The 9792-nt window shown below is 35.5% G+C and overlaps 2 protein-coding genes across 5 annotated transcripts in view; both read left to right on the top strand.

Annotated features, from left to right (window-relative positions):
• LOC104716794 overlaps positions 1–2371 on the top strand; it is a 2958-nt gene extending 587 nt beyond the window's left edge. The window contains exons 2-8 of one of the 2 annotated variants that reach the window (XM_010434237.2): positions 16–123; positions 257–339; positions 557–987; positions 1074–1237; positions 1350–1435; positions 1549–1679; positions 1774–2371. In XM_010434237.2, coding sequence (XP_010432539.1) covers positions 16–123; positions 257–339; positions 557–987; positions 1074–1237; positions 1350–1435; positions 1549–1679; positions 1774–2261 — 1491 coding nt within the window. In that variant the 3' untranslated portion in view covers positions 2262–2371. The remainder of the gene's footprint in view (positions 1–15; positions 124–256; positions 340–556; positions 988–1073; positions 1238–1349; positions 1436–1548; positions 1680–1773) is intronic. The other variant, XM_010434238.2, reaches the window with a different exon arrangement.
• Positions 4829–9765, top strand: LOC104716793 (probable ubiquitin-like-specific protease 2A). 3 transcript variants are annotated; one of them, XM_010434234.2, is made up of 16 exons: positions 4830–5126; positions 5216–5275; positions 5462–5511; positions 5605–5695; positions 5803–5849; positions 6031–6228; positions 6300–6375; positions 6569–6677; positions 7121–7174; positions 7315–7446; positions 7630–7830; positions 7906–7961; positions 8050–8137; positions 8511–8588; positions 8907–9026; positions 9367–9764. In XM_010434234.2, the coding sequence occupies exons 1-16, from the start codon at positions 4952–4954 to the stop codon at positions 9368–9370; spliced, it is 1539 nt and encodes a 512-aa protein (XP_010432536.1). In that variant the 5' UTR covers positions 4830–4951; the 3' UTR covers positions 9371–9764. The 3 variants fall into 3 exon arrangements, with proteins under 3 accessions (XP_010432538.1, XP_010432536.1, XP_010432537.1); XM_010434235.2 differs by lacking the exon at positions 8511–8588 and having other exon boundaries at positions 9367–9765; XM_010434236.2 differs by lacking the exons at positions 8907–9026; positions 9367–9764 and having other exon boundaries at positions 4829–5126; positions 8243–8563.

Genomic DNA, 9792 nt, shown 5'->3' with positions numbered 1-9792 from the left:
TTTTTTTTTTGGCAGGCTCATATACAAATTGTGAATCACTCGGAAACTAAGAAAAACAAAGCCGATGAGATTGGAAGAATATATGATGCTTGGATTGGCCAGATTGGTAAACAACTTAAAGAGGTTCCTTTTTTTAGATTTGTGTAATTCGTTTACTTCAATGTTATCCTAGTTATTGGACAATATAGCATTTTGGTTGAACATTAGTCTAAGAAGGCTCGAGGATAACATTTGAGTTACTTGGTCATTTGGACAGGAGAGGCTCTTGGTTTGGTACGAGCAAATTTGTCATTTTATTGAGCATGATATGAACACTGATGCCAATAGTGCTGCAATCAGGTACGATTTTGATATCTTCTTGAACTAGTTTTATAATAGGATGTTGGGGGTTTCTATAGTTTGCATTTGATAGTTTCAGTGCACATGTTATCTTGTAATTGTGTATGTTGATAGTTTCTCATGTTTACAATCTTTATCCACCAATGGCATAGTTCCCACCTTCCTGAGGGTAGTCTGTTTGGGTTAATTTTGAACTCTGTTTTATTTTTTTTGGTAGCTTGATGCAGAACCGTGATTTCGGAATGCTTCCACGGGCCAATCTTTTTATAGGAATCACATTCTACAAGATGTGGTGTAGTAAATTTTTGAATGTGTTACAGCCTGAAGAGGCAGATGAAAACGAAAGCGTATCCAATATGTCGGAATCAAGATCTGATCATCTGGTTGAGGGTTCAGGTAGGGATCAGTCAGTTTGCTCCGCGGCGTCAGAGGTTTCTGCTAGAAACGATTCACAGACTTCCGTCATGTATTGTAAAAAAGATTCCCATTTGTCCATCAGTGACTCAGGAACAAAAATGGATACCAAGGTAAAATTAAAGACTACTCCGCCTGTTACCACTTCACCACAACTCTATGCAAACTCTGAAGAAAACCAAGGTTCTTTGCGAGATGGAGCTGAATTTGATCCCACCGTTATTAATATTCTTGGTTAGTACTAAGAATTTCTTTTCGCATTACGCTATAATCCATAACCACTTCTATTGAATCTATGGCTTCTTTTTTTCAATTGTTAGGCGACATGGATCCATGGTTGCTTCCCTTAAAACCGCCAGAAGATCCTGATTGCTACATAAAGATTGTCAATGATACTTATTATAAGGAAGCTGTCAAATATATGCGGCAAACTCTTCAGTCCCCGCCTCATGTATCTTTGGCTGCATTACATCCACTTGTACATGTAAAAACTGATTTAACTATTTTTGCCTACGTGTCTCATAATGTCCTCATGTTCATCCCTTAAAGCTGGAATGTCTCGCACTAATTTGATGTTTGTTTTTTTACTTTTCTAGCTTCTGTTAGTTGGAGGTCATGTAGATGAAGCGATGAAAATGGTCGAGGAGATGTGCAAGAAGGTACATGACATAAAACCTTTCAGGTATAAAGATATTTTTCATTCTCTTATCTAGTATATGCACCCGCCTTAGGAATTTAGAATATGTAAACAGATGATTTTCTGAAGTGGGTTTTGGTTCTTTTGGTCAACTGTAGGATTAAGGCCCTAATGATGGAGAAATTTCGTCGTAACAGCGACATGCTTGCAAAATCCTATGAAGATATCTTAAAGATTGATCCTAGTTGTGTAACTACCCTTAAGAAGCTTATTGGAATGTGCATGGAAGGTACTTAAGATCAATCCATCAAACACCTTTTAGCCTTAAGACCTTGAATCCTACCTAAGTTGTTAATAGTACCATCTGTTTTAATTGCCTGCAGGTGAGTATAGTAGAGAGTCGCTAATCGAGATGCTAGCATTGCATGTAGAAGCTTCTTTTCCTGAGCCTGAAATCTGGAAGGAGTTAGCCTCTTGCTTCAGTCACTTCTTTGAGAGTCTTGATGAAGACCAAATGTCTATATGCCTCGACGACAGATCTGGAGATAAACGGAACCAACAAACATATTCTGTTCGATACAACCCGACACCAAAAATGTTCGCCAATACATTATGGGCTCTTCGGGCTAAGTGGTGGCTGAACCGCCATTTCTCCCCAGGAATGCTCGAGACAGAAATAAAAAACGGTATGTTAATAGGAGACTGGGAGATGATGAGTTACAAAGCGGCATGTGCAAGTCACATCTACGGACGAGACTTTGGTTATGTAACAAAAGTTTACGAACAGTTGAAGAATGGCAACAACAGAGAGTTTTTCAATTTCTTGCGAGAACACAGAAGGAACTGGAACAAGATTTACAACTTTGAATAGTGTTACTTTTTTTGCCAAACAATTTTGAGTGTGTGAACCCATTATTTTTAGTTTTACATGATAGAAGATATAAATCGATATTGAGTAACTATAACACTTTTTGAGTTTAAGTGTGTGAATTTGTAAAATCATACTATGCAAATGACTAATCAAGATAAGATTATTAAAGCCCAAGCAAATGACAAGAAAACATGAGAATTGTTACAAGAAAAAGAACCTAGAATAATCAAATTAGCCTGTACACTTATCATTATCACGTAGCCAAGAAACCAATTAAGAGATGACAGTTTTTGTGTCCATTTCCTGATCTTCTTTTGAACTTGATGATTACTTGAGTATGTTTTTCTGATTTCGAACACTTTCTCCCTATTTTTCTCCAACATTAAAATACTAACACAAAGAACCAAGATAGTAAAAATAAACAAGTGTTCATTGGCTACTCAGATCATACCTAATAATCTAAAGCATAACTACATCTAGCTAATAAGACCCATCTCTATTGCATAACCTTTCCAAGTGTCTAAACATAATTTAACTATAAAAATACCAATTTTATATTATAAGTGTCTTAAGAAGACTAACACACTCAATAAAAATGTGTTCATGAAGAAATTATAGACATGATGTCTCACATTCCCCACAAAAAAATGTCTTATAATATTAATATATACTATTTAATTATATATTAAAACATTCTCTTAATATGTCTAATGGAGATGGTCTTAGAAAGAAGTGTTTCTATGGAGCCATTATTTTGTCGTTACAGAATTTTCATTTAATATGTGAGATTTTACAATCAGAGAATATAGAACACCAAGACTAGTATAAAATTTACACCATAAATGCACTCAAGAAAAGGGGCGCAACACACACATAAATACAACATACTATCATAACACAACACACACAAACTATCATTACAAAACACACACATACATATTATTATTATCATAAGACAACACACAATATCATAATACAACACACATCAACAAGTATATAGTAGTAGATGGATGAGAATCATATACTTTGCAGAGATGGTGAAGTGTGTAATTGAATCAGTGTTGGTTTTTTTTTTTTTTTTTTTTTGCAGGTTCAAAACGTGTCGAACCTCTTAAGTCTTTGGTGATTAAGCCTCGTGATGAGGATATTTTAAAGTGAGTACTTTTCATTTTCTTGTTCTTTTGTCTTCCAGTTGTCGGTGGAGACTTATTTTGATATTTGTTTTGTTTTGCAGGTTGAAGTCAGTTGATATTAATGCCAAAAGCGGCCGAGTCGACATATCCAAAGATACACTTCAGAGCGATTTGTTCGATATGTATCCCGCTTCTATTGAGTAAGCAAGCAAGCTTTTCTTTGCCTTGTTGTTGATTGCTTAATATTATTGTACCCAAGAGTTTTTTTTTTTTTTTTTGACTTTGTCTGCTTTTGATATTTATTGCAGCCCTACATATGACATCGATGCCAAAAGCGGCAAAGTGTTAGTGCAACTTCAGAGCGATTTGTGCCCAGGTCCCCAATCGAAAACTGCTGGAAAGCCAGATTCTTGCGCATGTTGCCCTTACCAGGAAGCATGTGTCACTGCTGTTGCTAAGAAAAGTCAGCAGGTGCCTAAGAAGTTCACTCTCTGACATGAGTGATTTCTGAAGTCTTTATACTCAATCAAGACTTCTTAAAACTCTCTTTAAATTTGGTGTTTGTATTCAATCAAGACTAGTATAAAATTTACACCATAAATGCACTCAAGAAAAGGGGCGCAACACACACATAAATACAACATACTATCATAACACAACACACACTAACATTACAAAACACACACATACATATTATTATCATAACACAACACACAATATAATAATACAACACACGCAACAAGTATATAATAGTAGATGGATGAGAATCACATACTTTGCAACAAATGTGTGTCTTATAATATGATTATATTTGTGTCTGTTGTGTTATTATGCATATGTACTTTGTGTGTTTTGATATGTCGTATGATGGTTGATGGTAACTCTTATAACAAAATAGACTACAAACCCTCTTCAACAACTGATCCAATTTCATCTTAGCATAATTTAGATCCGCCTTCTTAGCCATGTAATGAAAAATTTCTCTAAGTGTGAATATTGCGGTGAACTGGAAGAATGAGAAGATAGAAAAACCAATTTTTTATATATATATATATATATATTGTCATACCAATTTACTATCGTATTAAATATGATAAATTTTATTTATTTATTTTTCATGAAAAATATAGATAAAAATATGAAATACAAAACGAAACTCCAAACATGAAATAAATAAAAAGAAGAGTTATATAATCACTGTTTTGTTTTAGAGCTGTGCCAATCTGTGATTAAACAAAAAAAAAAATCTGTGATTAAACCGGCTTGCCAAAAAAATCGAACCGGATAGACAAACAATCCATGGTTTGAACGGTTGAACCGGTAACTGCCTTTCTTCCTTATGAGTATCGGTACGATTTTAAAATCAAATTGAAATTTCAAAATCATGAGTGGTCAACTGGTCATCCCAAAAGTCGAACATAACCAAGACAGAATTCGAAAACCAAATTTTCAAATTCAATACCTTGTGAGTTGTGATGTCGCATCGTATAGTACAGCGGACGCCTCGAGAACCTTCTCAAGCCGTCGGAACTGTAACTCAGTATTATCCTGGCGCCGATGAGTCTCCGATCAGTTCAATCCCGCAGTAAAAGGAAGTCGATTGGAGTATACGATTTCACCGAAGAGGAAGAACGTGTTGAAGAGATGTCGAAGAAACTCCTTCGGAAATACGATTCCCCTGTCACTACTAAAACCTCCTCCGCCGTCGATAAGTATGACTTCCTTCGATGCTGTAAGTGTCTTCTTCTCTGAATCTTCCCCATTTAGTTCTTGTATCGATTTTGTTTATTCACTTCTTTTGTGATGTTTTTTCGATTGCAGTTGCGAAGAACACCCAAATCGAGAGTAAAGAAATGGACTGCGTAGTTATTGATGTTGAAGGTAAAATCACCAAAAAACTACATCTTGGGGAACAGTTACTCTACTGCAAATGATGACAATTTGTTCTATGCTATGTGCCCTGTAGGGTTTCAAATTTTCAGTTGCTAATATGCAGCGATCACCATTTCCTTGATCTTTTATCTATTTGGTCATCTAGGTTGGCTAATCTCATTTTGGTTTATACAGTACCAGCAAAAGAAGAACATTCAAGGTGTGAACTCAGCGGAGATGCAACTGTGAGCCTTTCTCATGCAGTCATCAAGGACTTAGTATAAGGAATTCGAATGTCTACAAGTTTTCTAACTTTTGTTGTACTATATATATTGCAGGGTGATCTGATTGATTTAATCTCCAATGGTTCCCATGGAAGGATTGGAATTGATTCATCAACTTCATCATCTCTCTCAGAAAATGATGAAGGTATTTAGCATTTTAGTGTTCTTTATCTTTAATTTCAGTTATTTTTTTTGTTCGGTTTCTTCCTTCAAAATTGCTTGCTCTAAAGAATCTTCTGATTATATTTTTAGCCTCAACTGAAGAAGCCACAAATCCTGCTTCTGATCCGCTTGAAGTTGTAAGTCTCTTTGAGTATACCGTTCTTTCTAATTGGAGATAGCTTAGGATCACAAACAAGATGAAAAACATAAGCTCTTCTTCCTCTGAAAATTTGTCAATTTGCTGTTTGTCTCAAGATTTATGCACGTGGGTTTATATGTTCATAGTATCTCATGCTTTTTCTTTTTCTGCATATACAGGATCTCGAGATTGCACAAGTTCTTATTAACCCTGATGTTATTATATATGGAGATATATACTGTACAAACTCGAAGTTAACATTTTCACGTAGCTGTATGAATGTTGAAAGTTCATCAGTAAATGCCACTAAAGGGACCTTTAGTTGTCAGTGGAGAATAGAAGATATCATCAAAATTGAGTCTCAGTGGTGTTTGGAGGTGAGTTCTGTTAGAGCTTCATTTATAGGTCGATGGGTTTTCTTTAATGATGCTTGAGCTCTATTTTTTAGGTTGAGACTGCTTTTGTCAACGTCCTTCTGAAGTCCAGGGAGCCAGAAGCAGTTTACTCTGCGGAAGAGATTTCAGGTCCTAACATATGTTCACTTTTGTTTATATTAGTGTGGCTTAAGTTCAAAGGAGTTTCTTTTTCTCACACGAGGGATTCCTTACATTGTTAGCTGAAATAAGAAGGGCACACACATCATATCTCTCTTTGTGTAGTTTTTGATGTTTACAACGTCAACTTATGTCTAACTAACATCTGTACCCATGCTGACAGGAATTGATCTCCTAAAATTTTCCGTTTATGACCCTAAATGGTATGAAGAAGTAGAAACCATCAAATCCTTGGACTCGAGATACAAGGATATTTGGTTTGACACCATAACGTAAGTCATTTAGAAATATTTTTTGCACCATTGTGTTAGAATATTCATTGTAGTTCTCCCCACTTCCTCCCCTTCCATCATTACCTTCCATTATTTTCATGTTGGTGGTATATGACTCAACTAGTCGTTTTCTGAAGTCTTGAATGATTTGTAGATATTTGTTTTTTTCGACATCGTTAACAGAATTGTTGACATATATATACCAAATATATGTGCACTATCGTATACAAAATCCTCTTGCCTTCAATTGTTTCCTGGTTACCTAATTAAATTTCTTAGAAGCTGTACAAATCAATATATGAAAGAGCTTTTGACCTTAAACAAGGACCACTTATGTTTTAAATCCTGTAAAAGGTTCGAGGAGAAAGAAGTTAGTAAGATAGGCTAATTATCTTGTGGGTTCTAAGTTATAACTAATTGTTGTCGTTGTTGAATGTTGACAGGGAAAGCGAGGAAAGCGCTTGTACTGGACATAATTTGGGAACTTCACTCACTAAGTGAGTATGAACTTTAATATTTCTGAATAATGTGATTTATATAAATGTTGGTAAATGTAATCTGACAGTTTGGTGGTGTACTCTTCTTTTATGACTTTATCTTACCTCTTGATATGTGCTGTTTGTATTCTGATCTTCAGTCTCGCTGATTCATTTGAAGATCTAATCTACCCTCAAGGAGAGCCAGATTCTGTAGTAGTTAGGAAGCAAGACATTGAGCTTCTGAAGCCAAGACGTTTCATCAACGATACAATCATTGATTTTTATATCAAGTAAGTTATTATCTTAACATTAAAGGTAATATAAACTGTGTCTGTAGAGCAGAGGATGCCTATAAGCCAAAAGCAAGGCTTGTAAAACCCTTGTCGTATTATATTTGTTTTCATTTATATTTTACCGTTTTAATGCATAAGCTAGTTCGGAGCAGCTTGTAAAGTTTGGTTTGATGCTTACAGGTACCTTAAGAATCGAATTCCGCCGCAGGAACGAGGCAGATTCCACTTCTTCAACTGTTTCTTTTTCCGTAAGCTGGCTAATTTAGACAAAGGTTCACCTAGCACGTTTGGAGGAAGGGAAGCATACCAACGTGTTCAGAAGTGGACTAAGAATGTGGATATTTTTGAAAAAGATTATATATTTATTCCTATAAACTTCAGGTGAAAACATATTTCTCACAGATAACTATTTTTCTTACCGCTGATAAGATGACTTATACTTGCACTTGATTGCAGTTTTCACTGGAGTCTGATTATTATCTGTCATCCCGGTGAATTGGTTCCTTCTCATGGTAAGATTAACTCGTTATGTTATTTTCTTATCCTCGTTGACTTTGTTTTACATTTTGTAAATAAATTTTTACTCTTCTGGTAATGAAGTCGAAAACCCACAAAGGGTTCCCTGTATCTTGCATCTAGACTCAATTAAAGGAAGCCACAAAGGTGGTCTCATAAATATTTTTCCGAGGTATGATCTTAACACGTTTCATCAAACTTCACTGCCCTAGCATTTACTCGTTCTTTTCATTTGGATTCAAGAGGCCATTTTAAGTGACGGTACTTTTGAATTTAGCTTCGAGAGTTGTTGCTAGTTGGATGCTACTTATGAATGAGGCTGGATCCAATTTTTTTCGTTGAGATCAAAGCTGACTAAGGGGTGTTTAGGTTTACAGTTGATGATTGGTCTTTTTAATGGGAGGTCTTTGATAATTTTCTGCACATTGACATATTTTTGTTATTCCGTTTTTCCACTTTTCAACTTACATATGTTTGTTGATTATTGATCTTTTTAATGGGAGGATTTTTTCATAACAATTCAAATGTCCATCATGTGATCATAGTTACCTACGTGAAGAGTGGAAAGCGAGGCATGGAAACACAACTATTATGGTTCAGATATGCAGTCCATCTCACTTGAGGTAGCTTCCTAACAAGGATAAAGTTATCTTGAGTTCAGATAGAAGTCGCATGTCAAAACTATTATGGTTCTGTCATGGTGTCGTAAACCCCCCTGTTCCAGATTATCTTAGTGTATATAGTACTTCTGCTTGTATTCGTGCGATAGATGCATTTTGATGAGCTTTATGTTTGTGTCTAACATATCATATCAGTTTTGGTTGTTAGGTTATCTTTGAAAAACATGTTCCTAATCTAGTGGAGTCAAATGATATTTCCAATGTGAATTTTGTTTTCCTCAGTGGCTTTTCTGATGCTATTGCTTCATTTGAAAAATCCAGCTCCCTCAGCAAGAGAATTCGTTTGACTGTGGCCTCTTTTTGCTCCACTATTTGGACCTTTTTGTGGCTCAAGCTCCTGCTAAGTTCAATCCATCCCTTATCACAAGATCAGCAAAATTTGTAAGTAGTCTTGTTTCCATCTCCTTGGATATGATGAAGTTGCATCTGACATACAGATTTTTAGTTTACTATTTCCTTAAACTTAAGAGTGACAATTGAAACAAGCATTTGAGAATCTTATCAAGTTCTGGCAATTATTGTTTTAGAAAATTGATACATTCTTTTAGAATCTTATTTACGTTCACTATGGAGTCTTTATTGAGTTGTAGTGTAGTGCTTTTACTTGTGTAAATAATTCAACTTGTGAGAAGATCTTCCTTATTCTTATGATATGAAAGCACTCCACCGAGAAAGATTGATATGAATGGGATGGTTTAACTTATTTTCTGCATCTTTTCAGCTAACTAGGAATTGGTTTCCTGCGAAGGAAGCTTCACTTAAGCGTAGATACATCTTAGAATTGCTTTACAATCTCCACAAAGGTCATGATCCAAGTATTCTTCCAGCTAGTTCCAAAAGTGAACCGCCTCATTATGGAGTTTCCAACAAGAATGATCAAGCAAATGAAAGCAAAAATGTGATTGAGAGCTGTAACTGGAGGAAACCGTTTGATGATTCATCATCAAGCGTTACAGACATTCCCCAAACAAAGACTTGCTCGCCAGTTCTGATTCTTAGCAAAGAAACTTTTTGCACAGGAGGTTATGACCCTCAGTCTTCTAAGCTCCGAAAGGTCTTTATGTCGCCTATAGTGGTAAAATTGCCTTTTCTATATCTTCAGTTTAGATTCCACTGCTAATTATCTTATGTTGATAGCTATTCTATA

This window comes from Camelina sativa, chromosome 10 (assembly GCF_000633955.1).
Source record: "Camelina sativa cultivar DH55 chromosome 10, Cs, whole genome shotgun sequence".
Lineage (NCBI taxonomy): Eukaryota > Viridiplantae > Streptophyta > Magnoliopsida > Brassicales > Brassicaceae > Camelina > Camelina sativa.
This window is presented reverse-complemented; position numbering and strand designations above follow the sequence as displayed.

What these genes read in the sequence shown, in the direction of transcription:
- LOC104716793 (XM_010434234.2), top strand. Translation starts at nt 4,952, where the DNA reads ATGAGTCTCCGATCAGTTCAATCCCGCAGTAAAAGGAAGTCGATTGGA. An exon ending in GTATGACTTCCTTCGATGCT is followed by an intron (nt 5,127 to 5,215) that starts GTAAGTGTCTTC and finishes TTTCGATTGCAG; the next exon opens with TTGCGAAGAACACCCAAATC. An exon ending in TGAATTGGTTCCTTCTCATG is followed by an intron (nt 7,962 to 8,049) that starts GTAAGATTAACT and finishes CTGGTAATGAAG; the next exon opens with TCGAAAACCCACAAAGGGTT.